Source organism: Neophocaena asiaeorientalis, unplaced genomic scaffold (genome assembly GCF_003031525.2).
Source record: "Neophocaena asiaeorientalis asiaeorientalis breed wild unplaced genomic scaffold, Neophocaena_asiaeorientalis_V1.1 scaffold369, whole genome shotgun sequence".
In the NCBI taxonomy this organism is placed as follows: Eukaryota; Metazoa; Chordata; class Mammalia; order Artiodactyla; family Phocoenidae; genus Neophocaena; species Neophocaena asiaeorientalis.
Window position 1 is genome coordinate 2,473,946 of NW_020175321.1, and position 19,431 is coordinate 2,493,376.

General features: G+C 45.2%; 1 protein-coding gene across 5 annotated transcripts in view; it reads left to right on the plus strand.

Moving 5' to 3' along the window:
* DISC1 (DISC1 scaffold protein) overlaps nucleotides 1-19,431 on the plus strand; it is a 344,403-nt gene that overhangs the window by 75,841 nt on the left and 249,131 nt on the right. For all 5 annotated transcript variants that reach the window (XR_003006010.1, XM_024765624.1, XM_024765626.1 and 2 more), the window contains exon 4: nucleotides 19,065-19,212. Coding sequence is in view for 4 of the 5 variants with exons in the window: in XM_024765624.1 (XP_024621392.1) it covers nucleotides 19,065-19,212 (148 nt within the window). In the remaining variant the exon portion in view is untranslated. The remainder of the gene's footprint in view (nucleotides 1-19,064; nucleotides 19,213-19,431) is intronic.

A 19,431-nucleotide genomic window follows, 5' to 3' on the forward strand; every position in this document is an offset into this window, starting at 1 on the left:
GTGAAAAATTTATCGAGTGTTTACTTACATATTTAGTTTCAATTCTATATATTTTTAGTTGAGGTGTAATTTACTTAGAGTGAGCTGTGACGTGTTTACTCACCAGCTCAGCAGGCGGAATGGAGAGTCCTGGAAGTGGGCGAGGAGACCCAGGGTCAGTGTGGTGGTGCCCCTTCGTCCTGTCATCTGTCCTGGGGCACCGGCTTGCTCCTGGATAAACTGGGAATAGCACAGGGATTACCCTGTGCTGCTGTGTGGGTGGAAGGTGAACCACGATAATGGTTAATGTGGGTATGTGGGGTGCCTGGTACACAGGTATTGATGCGTTGCTTGTTCCTTTTTCTTTCTTTGCCCACCCTTCACCCTCATCCCGCGTACCTGGGTACCACGTGTTGGAAGATGCGGTGTAGAGTGTGGCTGCTTCTGAATAACCTCTCTGCCAGCAGTTAGCATCAGTAGCATGCAGAAAATAAGATAGAATGATGCGGCTTATTTTCTGTTTGGCAATTAGCAGCTTATTTGGGTAGAGCCTGATTTCTTTCAAGCTGCCAAAAAAAAAAAAAAATTCGGAAATGAGGTAAAGCAATATATAATAAAACTCGTAAATTATAATGAGGGATTAGAGCCTGACTACTCTTCACGTCTTCCTGTGGCAAACTGCTTTTCTTCCCTGCAGTCTGAATTTCGTGATCCCGAGTTTCTCGTTCTCTGCCTCATTCTCTGTTGCGTGACACTGGATGACACTGAGAAAACGAAATTGAAAGTCTGCTTGGGCTTTGAAAGAACTGCTTTTCCTGGTTTTGAGTGTGGATGGAAAAAAATGGGAAAGGAAGAAAATGAGACATACATGGAGGGCTAAAGACAAGGGGGAAGATGAAGAGATTGCCGAAAGGTTGGTTCTCTGTTCTGGTCCTTTTTCTGCTGTTTTGTGACCTGTACCCTCATGGGCAGAGAGGGTGAAGGTGCAGGTCCCAGACAATGATTTAATCCATTTAACTCGGTCATTTGTAAACGCGGTGTCCATTTCCTCTGCATAACGGCAATGATATGGTGCCCCTGCTTCTTCATGGCTTCTTGCACGGGGTGATGCATCATTGGACAGATACTTTTTTTTTTTTAATAAACTGCCCAGGCATTTAATTAAATCTTGCATTCCCTCTAATAAAAAATTGACCACAAATATACTACTAACGCATGGTGGGTGACAGAGACACACCAGAAGAAAACAAGTGGGTATTCCCTCCGGATTTCACAAGCTCTGCAGCCCACCTTCTGCTGCTCTCTTTGCTACTGCTCCCAAATCCATGAGGACTGAAAGCACGGTGTGAATGCATCAGCGGCTCTGGAGGCCCTGTCTTTGGGAGATTAATTGTGACCCACTTAAAAAAAAAGTTATCTAGGGAAATTTGAATAAGTTTCTACAAGACACGGAAACAAAAACCTTTATGGCATGTAAATAGTGGAAGGTTTACCAAGGTCTTCAGTTGGAAGGAGTCAGACACTCTGCAGAAGGAGAGGACATCTCTTGGCTTGTGGGTGGAAAGGTATAGGAGGAGTTGTTCATCTCTGCTCTGGTGCTGGCTGCTGGGCGTCACAACCCAGAGTCTTGACACCGTTTTGAACCAGTTTGCCCGCTGCCTCTGCCTCACTGAGCCTCACGTTAGTGTGTGTCCAGTGGCCAAAGGGTCATTGGCCATTGGGTTATCGGCCACTGGGTCGTTGCTCTTTTGGTCTTGTTTGTCAAGGAGGAAAGGAAGCCCAAGTGGGTCAAGGTGGCAAGGCATGTATTCGGAGCAGGGACTGAGTGGGGTCATAAAATAAAGCAGCGAAGAGAGAGACGACCTCAGCCATCAGTCTCCAAACCCACGAACTGAACACCTTTCCGTTGCGTGTTCTATCAACACGTTCGTCAGACAGTTCTGTCACCTCCTAACTTCATTTGCCTCCTGAGAATGGTTTTCATTGTACATCTGTTTCCTGACGGTCAAACGTCTCTATAAATAATAAGAAACTGGACCTGAATTTGTGGCGTCACTTCCGCCTCCAATACGATTGTATAAAATGTCCAACCTGAGATCCAAAGACTACATTTTCCCTGCCACCCCTCCCTGTATAAAGTCCTGAACTCTGTTAGGTCTCAGCCCAGCTCTTCTTGCTGGATTTCCTCCTGCAGTGAATGGCAGCTCAAGCAAGAAAAACTGGGAGCCGTGCCAGATTCTCACATTTCCTTGGACGTTGAGCCACTCCATCTCTTGGGTTTCATCTCCTGAAGGTCTCTTCCTTCTGTCCTTAGATCCATCAGTTTTTGCCTGGACTCACACACTACTCTCTCCGGGGTCCCTGCTTCTCTCCCCACCCTTCTCCAATTTGGCTTTCACTGCAGCCAGCCGTCCTTCTCCAATGCCTAGAGGACCACTTTCCCTTTCACCTCTGTCCATGACTAATGTTCTCAAGATGAGTGTTAAACTCGGCCTAGGGTAACACCTCACCCTGACCACTGCCTGGCCTACTGATTTCATTTCTCACCACTCCTTTTCCACCCAGCCTGACTCCCATATGGGAAGCGGGTGCCTTTTCCCGTACGGTTTTACACCTCTGCCTGCACCTGCTACTCCCTTCTCCATCTTAGATCCTACTAGGTCATCAGGACTTGGTTTCAGGGTCCCTTCTTTTGGGTGCTCTGCACATTTCCCTAGCCTCGTATACATTAAATGTATTTATTTTAATTTATTTGGCTGCGCCGGGGCTTAGTTGCGGCGTTTGGGATCTTTGCTGCGGCATGCAGGATCTTTAGTTGCGGCATGTGGGATCTAGTTCCCTGACCAGGGATCGAACCCAGGCCCCCTGCATTGGGAGCACGGAGTCTTACCCACTGGACTACAAGGGAAGTCCCATATTATGTTTTAATGTAGCCGTTGGCTGTACCCTTGGCTGAACTGTAAAAGCTGCCTGCAGGGAGAGACAGAGACCCTCTCTCATTTTAGCCTTTATCCCCAGCACCTAGCATCGTGCCTGGTCAAAGTAGACTCTCAAGAAATGGTTGTTGCATGAACAAATGAACGTTTAAGATACATCTTATCTATGAATGATGCTGAGCAGTGTCAGTTACCATGTTATTAATGGTTGATAATTCTGACAATTGAATCATAAAGTATTAGTGCCTTTCAGGTCAGCCTCGTTAAAAACCTGACAATGTGTAGCTGTATGAGCTTGGACAAATTACCTAATCCTTCCAAGCTGCAGTTTTCCCGTCTGTAAAATGGGATAATAGAGTTGTTTTGAGAACTAAATGAGATGGTGTCTGCTAAGTATTTGGGTTATATATAATGCTGAATGAATGTCAGTTCCTACAATTACAATCAGCATTAAAATGTTTACATAGTATGAGTCTATATAGTGTTTTAAACTTGCTTTGTGTTTTTCTGTTCAAATTTGTTTGCAAACAAGTTGTCATAGCAGCAGCTGGAATACCTTGGAGTGCCCAGTTTAATGCCTTCCGAGAGCAGAAGGCCCATAGCAGCGGGCCTCTTGAATATTTCACAGTAGACAAACTATGTTATTTTCCGTCACGGCAGTGTATTGGGTGGGATGACCTTTATCAGGTGATGACAGTGATGTAGCAGAAGGGACAGTTTTCCACTTGACCTTTATACAACGTGCCAGCCTGTCTCCTAACACAAACTGGGTTACAATTGACAGGCTTGAGGGAACGCTAACCTGACAGAAGCTTATTGTCTGCAAGGAGGTAGTCGCTGAGGCAGCCTGTTAGCTGTGGGATGCGGTGACTCGCCTGTCCCTGGGGGTGGCTTAGAATGCCTGCTGCCTGAGTCACTGCCAGAGCATCTTGTGTAATTAGCTCCTCTGGGAGTTTGTTTTTCACTGAGGTTTGTTCGTAATGAATCTTTATTGCCGTGGGCTTGACGCCTCTGTATCCTTGTGACTTTCTGTCTTTGTTAGCTCTCTTCCTCTCTTTGCCAAAATGTCACAGGATGTTGTCTCCCCACTGTTTCTGTAGCTTCATTTTTGCCTTTCTCTACACTTTATACTTCCCTTTAGTTTCCTACCATCGAGTGATTTCCCCAGGAGGGCTGGCCAGTGACCTTCGCACATTTGCTCCGTCCCCAGACAGAGGTGGGGCAGGAGTGGCTCCGGGAAGCGGGAAGACGTATGCTGAGGTTCAGCCTGGTGGGTTTGGTGGAGGGACATGCTGCTGAGAACCAGTCCATTTAGGTTGTCACCCTAGTTCTGGTACCAACTGCATGGATGACTGCAGGTGATCAACTTCATCGCTTTAGGAAACCCCTGGAAGGATGACATTTTTGTTTGGAGTGGAGGGCAATGGGTGGTCCCCATCATGAAAATTAAAAATGGAAAATGAGTGTGTCATTCTGGAACTTTTTCCAGAGCCAGAGCTGTTTGATGTGAGAAATCACGTCGTCATCTGCTAAATGGGTACAATTGCATCTGCCCTGTCCCCCTCTCTGAACCCATGTGGGAGACAAAGGCAATAACGGATACAGAAAGTGGGTTGATTGAAAGAACTTTGCCAAAATGTTGGCTGGACCTGTCTCTGGGGAGCCATGGATAGTGGTCTCTAGAAATTAAAAAAAAAAAAAAAAAAAGAAAACAGAAAGAGAAAAAAGTTTTTAAGAGGGAAAAGAAAATATTAAAACATGCTTTGGAAAGTTAGAAATCTGATAAAGCCCTCAGTACCACAGCTGGGGACTTAGCCTCATGTTTCAAGTAAGTGAATCTGGCTGAGATTAATATTTTATGCATATCTGTGGAATCAGAAATTCACTCACATCTTTGAAATAAGAGTCTCTATCCAAACAGTGGATGAAGATGTAAACCTCTTGTTGTTCTTAAAGACCTCATACAGTGAAATGCTCACTTACATCGTATGAAGTTGGGGCAGCAACAAACGCTTGGCAACTCGGGGCTGGCACCTCCCTAACACTTCTGAATCTATGTAGTTTCTTCAGAACGCAGAAAGGCTGTGATTTTCAAGCTGTGTTCTGAGGGGTCCCAGGGTTGCCTTGGGGGACCGTCCGGAGCACCAGAGCGCCTTGGCTTTCTCTGTTCTTAGGACTCCTCTAAGATTTCATCGCAAAAAGTGTTCCACTGCTAAAAAAGCAAAGCAAAACAAAACAAAACGAGAAACAAAGAAGTAAACAAAAATAGTTGAAAAGCACCATGATAAGGACTTAAAGATGATACCTCAGAAACTCTGCAACTTGGGTGAGAGGAAGGAAGGGAGCCCTTCGACATCCAGGCTTCTTTTTCATATGTAACGGACGCTTGACCTGTGAGTGTCCAAAGACACACAGGATGCTGCAAGGGCTCAGCCTGGAAGGACAATGGAACTTGAGTCTAACCTGGTCCTGACCAGTAAGGACAGGATTGGCAAGCGTGGTTTGCTATGAAACAAATCCTTCTAGCTACCCACATAGCACGGGTGCGTCCGATGAGCTCATACAAGTGCGGCTTTCCAGCATAAACAGCAGGCGCTTCCAGCGCTGTTCGTCTCGGTCAGTGATGTTATTCTGTGTCCATACCACTTAGAGGGATGTATTTTCTTTTTGGCAGTGGAACCAATTGCTTTGGATCCACCAGGCAGACCTCGACATCCTAAACCAAACTCCTATCAATGAAACTTCCAAAATTTAAATGAGGCAAAACAAACAGATATACACAGAGCCAACCATTACTTCTGTAGACAAAAGGAAAAGAGGAGTTGGATGGAAGGATATGCTCATTCCAGATCAGGGAGGCATCCTGCCCCTCTTCTCTCTCTCTCTCTCTCTCTCTCTCTCTCTCTCTCTCTCTGTGTGTGTGTGTGTGTGTGTGTGTGTCTCTCTTTCTTTCAGGATAGCAGTTGTTTGGACGCTGGCCATGGGCCTGAGTAAAGTCAACTGGGCATTTCTTCCCACCCTAAGACTTTCTCCACTGATGTCCCAGTCCCCTATTACGGTGTGAAAAACCACTATTGTTCAACATCTGTTTGGATAATTGGATTTTTGTTTTGAATATTTTTCATCTTTATTGGAGTATAATTGCTTTACAGTGTTGTGTTAGTTTCTGCTGTACAACAAAGTGAATCAGCTATACATATACATATGTCCCCATATCCCCTCCCTCTTGCGTCTCCCTCCCTCCCACCCTCCCTATCCCACCCCTTTAGGTCATCACAAAGCATCCAGCTGATCTCCCTGTGCTATGCGGCTGCTTCCCACTAGCCATCCATTTTACATTTGGTAATGTTTATATGTCAATGCTACTCTCTCACTTCGTCCCAGATTACCCTTCCCGCCGTGTCCTCAAGTCCGTTCTCTACGTCTGTGTCTTTATTCCTGCCCTGCCACTAGGTTCATCAGTACCGCTTTTTTAGATTCCGTATATATGCGTTAGCATACGGTATTTGTTTTTCTCTTTCTGACTTACTTCATTCTGTATGACAGACCCTAGGTCCATCCACCTCATTACAAATAACTCAGTTTTGTTCCTTTTTATGGCTGATATTCCATTGTATATATGTGCCACATCTTCTTTTTCCATTTATCTGTCGATGGACATTTAGGTTGCTTCCATGTCCTGGCTATTGTACACAGTGCTGCAATGAACAGGACAATTAGATTTTTATAGGGAAAAAGTCCCACCCAAAAGTGAAAAGAAAAATATACAGCGATTAATGTGAATTATGGGAACTTAGCTTTTGGGGCCTCCAGGACCATAACTGAGCACTCCTTCTCCCCCTGGTGGCAACATGTACTAATTGCAGGCAGAGCACCTGGGCAGGAAGTCGCTTGCCCTGCAGACTCAGGTCTGTAAGGTGATGACGGTCACCCCTCTCCTCCAGAAATGTTGCCATGAGGTCAGATGCACTGGCTATGGACTTACTCTTTTCATGGAACTTATTTCTGGTCCAGATGAAGTGGGAGTCCTTCCTTCTCACACTTCCATCCACGGTTAGATTTCTTATAACACAATGACCACATCAGACTTCTCTGACAGTCAGCCCATAGCAGACATTTTAAAATATGGGTCCTTTTCTGGTTTATAACTTATATAGTCTGCTCTGGAGACTTTTGTCTCATCGATCGGCTTATTACTCAGTGTTATCCTCAAACTCAGCCTTCCAGCCTCTGCCCCCTCCTCCCCTGCACATCAGCCTCTGCAGCCTCCAGGACCCACTGGGATGAGGAAGGCCCGGAACAGAGGTTCATCCTCTCCCACCCTTCCTCTTCACTCTTCTGGGGGTTGTGGAAGGGCTTCATACACTCACCTGAGGAACCTCAAGTGTTTGGTGGCAAGCTTGCTGCTGTCTGGACAATTAATTGCCCAGGTCAGTGCATTTCGTGGTTTTTGGCAGTGACCTACAGGAAGAAATACACCCTGACCGTATACATGCACAGACGAAAACACAGCCCACTCGACACGGCATTTGTTCTATTCTAGTTCAGGAGAAGTGAATGTTGGTCTCCATCCTTTAAATTGCTATTCCCACCCACTAACGGGCTGGGCCAGCATTTCGTAAAGTACAGTTCTGTTCCTTAGGTGACTGAATACTCAGCTGACACAGGCCCTGCATGGGGCTGGGGCAGTGATGCTCCTCTGGGCTGTCTCTGGGGACACCAGGGGCCCCTGCTTGCTTGCCTGGGTCTTCGGGAAGCCTGGAAATCCCTGGCTCTTCAGGAAACAGCAGGGCTCCAGGAGAGACTTTTGCCATTTCCCCCACTCTGCTTTCTCCCCGAGGACTTCTTACCATGTTTGAAGGTAGCACCAGAGTGGCCTGTGGGTTCTGAACTTGGCAAACGTTTAGCCCCAAGTGAGATGCAGTTACCCTTCTTTCAGACACCCCCCAGCTTCAAGGTGGTTTTTCTGACGTCCTTGACCTTGGGGAGAGAAACAGTGTGTGGTAACCCCTGCCCTGCAGGACTGTGCAGTGCCGTGGGCTCTGTTTCTACCCTGTCCTCCCAAACAGCCTTTTCTCCCTGCTTCTCCTCTTTGGCTCCTGTGTGTAGCCACAGGGCAGACTTGTCCTGGAACTCCTTCTCAGCAGTCTGTGGGCGGATAGCTGGCTCCAGAGTCTGGCGTTATGGATGAGCTGCCTCGTTACCTTCTGTTCTGAACTGTGGCCCATGTCCACTGTAATCCCGACATTCCTCTGAACATTCCTCTCCCTAGGAAGGAAAGGTTCACGATGGTTGTTTTGCTGTCTCGAGTCTCACTCTGTCCGGTGAGGCTAGTCATCCAGGAGACCCTGAGGACCAAGTGCCCAGCACAGCTTTGTTCTTACAAACAACATGCCACTGCCATTTGACCAGGTACGTGGTTTTCTCTACAGGCTTGGGTTCCTGTCCACTCCTGTTCTTTATTGTCCCCTTCACCATGGACAGGTTCTCCATTGCCTGTGGGGTCCCTGTCTGTTTCTAGAAGCAGTGAGCTGGGTCCCTAATGGCCTGTTTTCGCTCCAGGCCCTCTACCCAAGTTGTTGCCAGTCTTTTTTTTTTTTTTTTGCGGTACGCGGGCCTCTCACTGTTGTGGCCTTTCCCGTTGCGGAGCACAGGCTCCGGACGCACAGGCTCAGCGGCCATGGCTCACGGGCCCAGCCGCTCCGCGGCATGTGCGATCTTCCCGGACCGGGGCACGAACCCGCGTCCCCTGCATCGGCAGGCGGACTCTCAACCACTGCGCCACCAGGGAAGCTGCTCGCTGTAATTTTATCTGGCAGACCTGTGGATATTTCTGTGAGTGCCTAGTCTATCAGTGTGTCAGGATGTTCCTGCAAGGGCTTCCTGACGTCTGGGTGGCTCAGAACCATTGGTACCCTAGAAGCTAAAGCTTGTGCTGCCTACGTGTGTGAACGGAGGATGGGCAGGGAGCCAGGAAGCTGATGTACAGTTTACGTTACGCTAAAGGATGCACACAGCAAGACCTGGCATACACTCCTCCATAGCTGACAGCCCTCCAGGTGCTGGGCCACACGGAATGTATGCTGCATTCTAAAGCGATGTCATTTGAGTTGAATTAAATCTGAATCAACAAGTTGGGCCATCACAGCAGTTCTCCGAATCATTTTTACTTTTTGTAACAACTCTGCCACTTGTATTTTTCAAAACCATTCACAGGTGTTCTTTCCTTGCCATTTCACAGTAAGCCGGTGACACCAGGCTTACTTAACCAACATCAAGTTGATTAACAGGATTCTTCAGATATCCTCAGATGAGGAACTGAGTCTTAGAGAGATTAAATGATCCCAGGATTACAAAGTTGGGCCCAGTGGATCCGGGACTAAAATCTGGGGCTTCTGATCCTTAAGCAAAGAAATCATTAAACATGTTTGATTTTCTTCTCATACTAGAGGATCTTATACACAGAGAGAGGACTCACACCACTCCCCTTTAAACTGTTTACCTGATCATTTTATACATCCTTAGATACTATCTTTAGGGTAACATACAATCTGTGACGTTTATCTTTAAGATTCTAGTTTTCAGGAATTTAAAGCCAAGGTTTGTCCTGAGACTGTGCACATAGCCTTCCCCACTCACTCCATAAATATTGACTAAGTCCATAAATACTGACTGTGGTAGGTGGCGGGAGACAGCCATCAACAAGGCGACATCACCTTCCGCCTTCAGGAGCTCGGTCCTCCTGCCCCGGGTCCGCACCGGCCGGGAGTCCCCCTCTGGGTCCAGGAGTTGGACTTCTTCTTCAAGTAAGGGTCACTGATCCGCCAACCACTCTTATTTTTGTAGCTCAGGGGTTTGGAAGCTCTGCCCTTGGAGTTATACTTAAGTATTGAAGGGCCTAACGGCCGGGGACCGTGACCACCTGCCACCTGGGACCATGTGGGGAATTTTAGTTCGTTCCACAAAGGATTCAAGGTGTTTCTCGTATCTGCTTTTTGTTACTATCGCCTTCCTGCTCCGGGAGAATGTTCCTACCAACTCCAGTTTTATTTCTAAAATCTTCAAGGTGCTAAGGACTCCAGGAAGATGCTTCTAAAACTAGAGAGCCTTCTACATCCTATAGCTTCTCCTTACCCTTTATAGAGGCATTGCTTGAAACCAGTACGTTTGCAGGTTCACAGCACGCTGAAATGGTTGCTCTTTGTTAGTAATTCCGATCGCTGGCTGCTGGTTTGTGATTTCTCTCCATTAGCATCGCCTTTGAATTGAAGGTCACGGTTTTATTTGTTGGAATATGCCATTTTGCCTCGATCCCTTTATGCCGCTCAAAGAATTTAAGCTGTTCGTGTTGCCATGTCATTAGCCAGAGATCAATTTCGTAGAATCCTCTTGGCACCGAGCATCACACTGGTGTGTTCCATTTGTCCGCTGTCGAAAGGGACAGACACATCAATGTGATTTGCATTATAGTTTTGAAATAATGACAGCGGTTGGTCAACAGTGCACTCCTAATATCCCGAATTCCATTAGAGATGAATATGTTTCAAAGATGTTCTACAAAAGAACAATTATGTCTGAAAAGATTACAGGTTGCAGTGATTACTATTAAAAGGGTTGGGGGAGCCTGTGGTTTTTGAGTGGTGACAAGCAGATGTGTCCAGCTAATTTTGTCTGAAAATACCAGCAGAGCAAATTACTCATGAGAAATCTGTTCATAGGAACTGAACGCCATGTCCAGTTTGATAGTGAAAATGGAGTGTAACCCAAACCAGTGGACAGAGAGAATGAACAGGCGTTTGAACTTTTTACATTTGTATGATTTCTAAAAATAACCTCGGTGCCAGTAGAAGGTTCGGAGGACTGAGAGGCATGTCAACTATTAAATGGTCCCAAACCCTTTAACAGAGGTGGAGAAAGATAAAGGAGCCCATGAAGGAGAGGCTCAAAAGTGGCCGCTTGGATTTGCAATAGTGTCATTCTATAGGAGGCCCAGGAATCAATGGCCGAATCCTTAAGTTGCGCTGTTGCTTTCCAGAAATGTCCCACAGCCTTGTTGGTGTGCTCAGTCTGCTATAAAGCATTGCTATTTTCATACCGATAAACTTCAATATTCAGTACACAGAGGTGTTCCATTTACCAGCCGTGCACCTAGACTGCCCAGTGACTTAGTAATTGCCGCAGTGATTGAGCCATTTGGGTAATGACTGATCATATATCTAAATTCAATTAAAATTAAGAACATGGCATAAAAATTGTTTCGTGGAGGAGGATCTGCCGTTACGTTTTTTTTTTTGCCGTTACGTTTTAAACAAGGGTTTCTCTTTCACAGTTTATACATCTTTAAATGGCTGGAAAAAAAAAAATCACACCCAGCTGTGTTTACTTCATAATTCATGCTAGTTGACTCCAGGTAGGAACTCTGCTTGCCGTTGCCTGAATGAACCAGCGGATAATTGCCTTTTATTTCTAAAAATGGAATTGTTTAATCTATCAAAATTCATTTTTATTAGTTAATTAATTAACTGAAGTATAGTTGGTTTACAATGTTGTGTCAGTTTCAGGTGCACAGCAAAGTGATTCAGTTATATATGTGTGTGTGTGTGTATAAAATATTCTTTTCCAGATTCTTTTCCCTTATAGGTTATTACAAAATATTGCGTATAGATCCCTGTGATATACCATAGGTCCTTGTTAAGGAACACATTTTTAAATGTAAAAACATAAAAAGGTTTAAAGTAATACCATGAAAAGAGAGATATCATCCGAATGCTAGTCCAAGCAAAGCTGGACTGGCTTCTTTTAGGCAGCATATAACTGAGTCTTGGTTTTCTACCCAATCTGACTATCTCTACCTTTTAACTGGGGTGTTTAGATGATTTTATATAAAAGTGGAATTTTAAGCAATACATGATCATAGTAAAAGCATCTGGAAAGTTCAGAAATATAAATAAAAAAATCACCTTTATTTGAGATAGCCACTGTTAATATTTTGGGGTGTGTGTCTTTTTAAATTAATTATTTTATTTTTGGCTGCGTTGGGTCTCCATTGCTGCGCACGGGCCTTTCTCTAGTTGCGGTGATGGGGGGCTACTCTTCATTGCGGTGCGCGGGCTTCTCATTGCTGTGGCTTCTCTTGTTGTGGAGCACGGGCTCTAGGCGTGTGGGCTTCAGTAGCTGTGGCACGCAGGCTCAGTAGTTGTGGCTCGCGGGCTCTAGAGCACAGGCTCAGTAGTTGTGGCGCACAGGCTTAGTTGCTCTGCGGCACGTGGGATCTTCCCGGACCAGGGCTCGAATCTGTGTCCCTTGCACTGGCAGGTGGATTCTTAACCACTGTGCCACCAGGGAAGCCCTGGGGTGTGTTCCTTTGAACTTTTTTCATTGTGCTGCTAAGTGGCTTTTCCTCCCTTGTCCTCTTCTGGGTTCTCTACTTTGCAGCTATTTGGAAATGAATATTCCTCCATCTTGTAAGTGCTTTCAACTCATGTCTCCCAGTAAACAGCTGGAGAGCTGGATGGGTCTCTCTTCCTAATATATTCAGTAGGCTGAGGCATTGGTGGCAGGGCTGGCGGTGATGGTGGGAGTGGAAGTGGTGATAACAGTGGTGTCGGAAGCGGTTGGACCGCTGGGGGGCCCCTTCCATGGCTCTTAGAGATACACGGACAACTGAGCTGCCAGTGGAAATTCAGCCTCCGCAGATTCTGAACAATGAACACAGAGCACACAGATGCAGCGATCCGGTTTTCCACGGCATCTGTGAAAACATACTTCAGAGACAATTTTTAGAGTTCCGAAAATCTGAGGCTTTTATGAAAAGTGACCAAAATTCAGTCGGTCGGTCACTTCCCTAGGACATTTGGTGATTGACATTTGGTGAAAGAAACATTTTCTTATGAATTTAGTTTTAAGAGTTGAGGCGAAGAGTATTTTGGAGGGACCCGTAACCATGCCTTCCTGTGAAAAGCTCATGATCCTGAGGAATTCTGTGTGTTTCCTGATGTGTCTGAATACTGCTACTCGAAGCAAGCCAAGCGACAGCATTTGTGTGTACACCCTTCACACACACACACTCACACACACGCTCACACACAGTGCTTGCTAGTCTGATGACACACCTAAGACCTGGGGAAGAACCTGGAAGTGTCATTACTTTAGTTACTTTGATCACTCACAATTCATTTTGCCTGGTAGAGTCTTACTGAGGAAGAGCAGATGCTTCAAACCCAATATTCTGTGGAAATACTTCAGAGTGAATCAACACATACGTACTAAGAACAAGGTGACAGGCTAAGTGCTGAGTGGGCAAGTATCACGGTTAAATTATTGCTTGTCTCCTGAAATGTTTGTATCTCCCCCAAATGTTTGTTTTTCCTTTTATGCCACAACCACAGTGATTTCTTAGTCTTCTTTCCGCACATCGGTGAGCTTAAAATATAACATTTCTGGCAATCCTCTTTGGGATACACGGAAAAGCTCCGTGACCCAGGCGGACCAAGCTTACCCTAAGCAGTTTAGCATTGAGAATTGGAGGAAATCAAATCTCCATTTTTAATGCAGAAATCAAAGAGCAGTATAAGTAACCAGTAGGCTTTAAAAAAATAGAATGCTTTTCCAAATACTAAGCAGCTCAAGATTTTACAGCTGATTTGATAAGCAGTGAAATTGAGAAAAAAACCACCTACAATCACACGATTGATTGCCAAAACTCTTAGTTCCTCCTGGGTTTTTTTTTTTTTTTTCTTTCTTTCTTTTTTTAAAATCTATTTTGTATTTTTTTTTACATCTTTATTGGAGTATAATTGCTTTACAGTGGTGTGTTAGTTTCTGCTTTATAACAAAGTGAATCAGTTGTACATATACATATGTTCCCATATCTCTTCCCTCTTGCGTCTCCCTCCCTTCCACCCTCCCTAACCTACCCCTCTAGGTGGTCACAGAGCACCGAGTTGATCTCCCTGTGCTATGCAGCTTCTTCCCACTAGCTATAAAACCATATTTATATCTTACAATACAGATCCTATGTGCATATAATTTTGTATCCTGTTTTTCTCTTGTAAATTAAAATATTCCCTCACAGTTTTTCTAATTGTTTTTTGACTTGCTACATACCATTCCATATGAGTGGCTATACCATTGCTTATTTAACCGTTCCCCTAGAATTGGATCTGAGGCTGTTTTCACTGTTGCCAGTTTGTTTGTTTGTTTTGGCTTCGGACTGCTTTCTGTGAGAAAGGTGGGTCAGATGAAAGATGAGTTGATAGTTTGCATGTGCATAAGGCATCCGGGTGTGTATTTCAGGTTATGGTGTACACTGTAGGATGGGATCGTCCCTGTAGAACACAGTGTGAAGCACACAGATTTTGGAGTCAGACAGACCTTGGCTTTATTTCTGGATCCACATAGCGGTGCGACTAACCCAGAAAAATCTCTGAAACTTTCCACAAGCCTCAGTGTTTCAATCTGCAAAGCGGGAACAACCGTGTTTCCCTCACGAGGTCATTGTGAGGATAACACAATTGATAGATAGCAAGGTAGAATGGTTGTTATTTTTCTGTGTCTACGGTGCTCTTCTTACAAATGTAGACATTCATTTATTTTTTCAGCCTTTACCCAGTACCTATTGTGTGCCTAGCGCTGAACTGGATATTGGCAAGAGATGACTGAGGCTCGGCCCCGCCCAGTGGATGCCAGTCTCCAGGGAGCCAGACAGATGAATAGACAGACAGCATCCCTGTGTGATGGGGAAACTATAGGAGCAGGCGTGGCTTCAGGCATGGCTCCTGGGAAGTATAATAGAAAATCCCCAGGGTTTGGCACCAGAAGAGTAAAGGTTCCGATACTGACTTTGCTCCTTGCTCATTCTGAGGCCTTGGGCACATTACGTAAATTCTCTGCATTTTAGGTTCTGCATTTGTATTCCTGCTCTACAAGTTTCTGTGAAGCTCAGAAATAATGTATATATGGTGCCAGACATGTAATAGTTGCTCAAAAATGATTATTATGCCTGAAGGCTTTAGTGCCCCGATAGTGGCTGATTTTTATGATAATGATCCAGCAAATTCCAACGCACTGAAATGTCAGAGTCTGGCTTGAGTTAGTCTGAAATACGTTTTATCACAGTCTTTTTCTTCCTATTAAATGTATTTATTTTATCTTTGGCTGCGTTAGGTCTCTGTTGCTGTGTGTGGGTTTTTCTCCAGTTGTGTCAATTGGGGGCTACTCTTTGTTGCAGCGCGAGGGCTTCTCATTGCGGTGGCTTTTCTCGTTGCGAAGCACGGGCTCCAGGTGCGCGGGCTTCAGTAGTTGTGGGGCATGGGCTTAGTTGCTCCACGGCATGTGGGATCTTCCCAGACCAGGGCTCGAACCCGTGTCCCCTGCATTGGCAGGCGGATTCTTAACCACTGCGCCACCAGGGAAGCCCTTTTATCACAGTCTTGTTCTTTGTAAACTGGTCATCTCGCACGATGTGTATGGCGATGTGGAATCGTTACAATATTCTGCTCTCAATGAATAGCATTTCTTATGTACAAACCAAGGGAAAATGACTTCGGAAGACATTGATTGCTTCTTAACTTTAAAGGGCCTCCTTAGAATGTAGAATGGCTGCACAGCCAAGAAAAAGGTTTACACCATATATTGTCATCCCACAGACAGAACAAGGCAGTAGGAATTGAATCTGTTTAGCAGGATGTCTTTATGTGTGAAGATTTCTTGCTGCTCTGTAAATGCTTATTTGCTTATTTATGCATAGATGTAGAAAGTGCTTTTCTTTCGTTCTGTTTCCATACTGTCGCCCAAGTAACAGGCACTTAGGACTGAGGTGCCAGTGAATAACAGATGAGCACCGCCCCTAAATTAAACATTAATAAGTATGCTGTAGCAGCATCAAAAAATGCATTTGCCTGATCCAAAATGGAATGAGAGGTTGGTTAGCATTTTCTTTGCTGAGGTCCTACAAATAAAGTGTGTTAGAATCATAAAGTAAATTCACAGTGTCATGAAGAACATATTACTCAATGCATCATTTTGCTTAGCGCTTGGTAATGTCTTTCATGGTTAACTTTGTTTTTACTATTCAGCGTTGTTTGTAAATGTGACCCAAATTCTAAATTGTTGGTGTTCTATCGGATGGTTAGTCAGCCACATTTATTCAGCACCTGCTATGTGCTGCATTGTCTACAATCCTGGCTTTCGATGTTGAGCTACAAACTGGAATCAGTGTCTGCAGAAATCTTGCAGACGTTTACAAGAAAGAAAAGCCAGGGACAGTGAAGTTATGTTTCCTCAAACCACTGGCCAAATAGAGAGCATGATGGGAGAGATTTTCTCAGAGAAACAGCAGGATTCACACAAATGACGTGAAGTCACAGATACAGCATTTAGTTGTGCTAAATGGGATAGCCGTTGGGAGGACGGAGTGGGTGATAAGTTAGGAATCAGAGACAATGGTAAGCTATAAAGTCGGTGATGACGATCCTAGTGCACTTTTTCTTTTTTTTTTAAATTTTATTTTGTATTAGAGTCTAGTTGATTTACAATGTTGTGTTAGTTTCAGGTGTACAGCAAAGTGATTCATTTATACGTATTTACATATCTATTCTTTTTCAGATTATTTTCCCATGTAGGTTATTACAGAATATTGAGTAGAGTTCCCTGTGCTCTACAGTAGGTCCGTGTTGATTATCTACTTTATACATAGTTGTGTGTATATGTTAATCTCAAACTCCTAATTTATCCCTCCGCACCACGTTTCCACTTTGGTGACCGTAAGTTTGTTCTTGAAGTCCCTGAGTCTGCTTCTGTCTTGTAAATAAGTTCATTTGTGTCATTTTTTTAAAAGATTCCACATGTAAGTGATATCATAGGGTATCTGTCTTTCTGTTTCTGACTTACTTCACTTAGTCTGATCATCTCTAGGCCCATCCATGTTGCTGCAGATGGCATTATTTCATTCTTTTTTATGGCTGAGTAATGTCCCATTGTATATATGTACCACATCTTCTTTTATCCATTCATCTGTCGATGGCCATTTAGGTTGCTTCCATGTCTTGGCTATGGTAAATAGTGCTGCAGTGAACACTGAGGTGCATGTATCTTTTCGCATTATGGTTTCCTCTGGGTATATGACCAGGAGTGGGATTGCTGGGTCGTATGGTAGTTCTATTTTTAGTTTTTTAGGGAACCTCCATACTGTTCTCCATAGTGGCCGTATCAATTCACATTCCCACCAGCAGTGCAAGAGGGTTCCCCTTTCTCCACACCCTCTCCAGCATTTGTTGTTTGTAGACTTTTCGATGATGGCCATTCTGACGGGTGTGAGGTGATCTAGTGCAATTTTAAAAATCATAAAATAGAAATAACTTAAGCTATCCACACTTCTGCAGATGACTGACAGCACAGAACATACCTAATCACAGCTGTTTCCTGGGCTAATTCATATTTTCCTTTGCCATTCATCGCGAATGTGATTGGTAGCGGTCAATTTCCCATTTCCAGTGTTCGCTTTTGCTGGATCAGCTTGTGTTCTCTGCGGACTTTTCACCTGGCAGGGGGAGGGTGTAGTTTACGATGTGGTGGCCGGCAGAGGGAGGCCAGCCTGGGTTTCTGACTTCCTTGTGGACACTTGAAGGCCAGGACTTGCTGGCACCACTAATAACAGCCACTCCCTTTGGGCGCGTGCTGGGTGCCAGGCGTGGTGCTAAATGCTTTGTGTTATTATCTCATTTAATCCTCCGAAGATCTTATGATGTGCGACTATTATTAGGCCTGTTTCTGCAGATTAGGAAATTGAAGCTTAGAAAGGTTACGTCACTTGAAGGTCAGACGGCTAGAAATGTCAGAGTCGAGGTGCAAACTCAGTTTTCTCCTAATCCCTATGTAATAGTATCTTAACACATCTTTACTACTGCATCAGGACTGCATCAGTCAGTTATTTTAAAGCATACAAGGTAAGAACTTGATCGCTTTTCACTGAAGTTTTGATTTTATACAGCAAGAAATAACTGAATAATAAAGTAAATAAATTAATAAAAATGTAAAAATTAATTAAAAATAAAATATTTTAAAAGTACGAAGCTTGGTGTTAGAGAACGGGGCTGGTGCCTTTCGGCGTTATCCTAGCAGACCTGTCAGGCCAGACGCCACCGTGTGTTGTAAGTGTAGCATCTGAATTAGCTCCGCTGTCTCTTTGAAGCAGGTGGCACAGACGGAGAGCCCTGGCAGTAGCTGTCACTTGGTCTTGAACAGGAAGTAGACGACCCTTTCTGGTATTGCTAGAATGAATCTTTGGCAAATTCTCTGAGCAAGTTTCTGGCTACTGGTCACAAGGCATACGGCAAATTGACGGGGAGGTCTTGCAGTTGGCACCCCCAGAGACTCAGGGTTGCTGCACACGACACCTGAGCCCGCTTCCCCTCCACCCAAGCTGCAGCAGGTCTCTGGTCAGCTGTAGCATGACAGTTTGAACATCACTTCTGTGACGTCAGTAATTGTGACTGGTTCTCTGTTGATGGACAGTTTCTAAGGAAACATTCTCAAAAATCAACATTTGGGCACTGATTTTTTTTTTTTTTCTTTGCGGTACGCGGGCCCCTCACTGCTGTGGCCTCTCCCGTTGCGGAGCACAGGCTCCGGACGCGCAGGCTCAGCGGCCACGGCTCACGGGCCCAGCCGCTCCGCGGCATGTGGGATCCTCCCGGACCGGGGCACGAACCCGTGTCCCCTGCATCGGCAGGCGGACTCTCAACCACTGCGCCACCAGGGGAGCCCCATGAGCACTGATACTTTTCAACCGGTTATACAGACTCATCAAAATTAGCAGGTTTTCTCCCAAATAGCCATCATGGTTTTAAAAATAATTAGTATGATGTATCCTCCTATGTGATGGTCATAATTACGATCACCATATAAATACATAGACTGTAACCTCCGATAGTTAGAAGAATGAAAGCTAGCAGGGCTGTGTTTTCAATAAAAAGATGGAAGATTCTTAAAAGCATGAACCAAGAGATGAAAGTGCTGACCTAGAAACAGGTGACCTTTGTATTATGTCATTGAGGTGACCGTTGGCTGGGGTTGGAGCCCAGGGACACTGGGTTGTCTATTTTGAGTTTTATGGTTCTTTATTCCCCTCTCATCATTTTTGTTTTCCAGCTGAGATGATCCAACAAAGATTAGAAGCCCTGGAGAAAGAGAGAGGCAGCCTGCACTTTCAGCTCCCTTCACAGCAGCCGGCCGTCAGTGGCCTCCTGGGACACCTGAGGGCACAGGCCCAGGCCGCCCTGCACCGGGCGGCCCAGAGGTACGTGCTCTCCCCTGGGGGCCCTCTTTCCTCTCCCTGCTCCTGAGTGGTGAAGAGCCCGGGAGACGCTTCGCTGCGTTTTCCCGGGAAGCACCCTTCTGCCGGTTGGACAGGTGAAGGCTCCTTCCAGAGGCAGGGACTGGGGTGGGTCACACGCCCTAGGAAGCCCTTCTGCTAAGTGCCAGCAGGGCCCGTCGACGAGCACAGGCACGGCTGGGG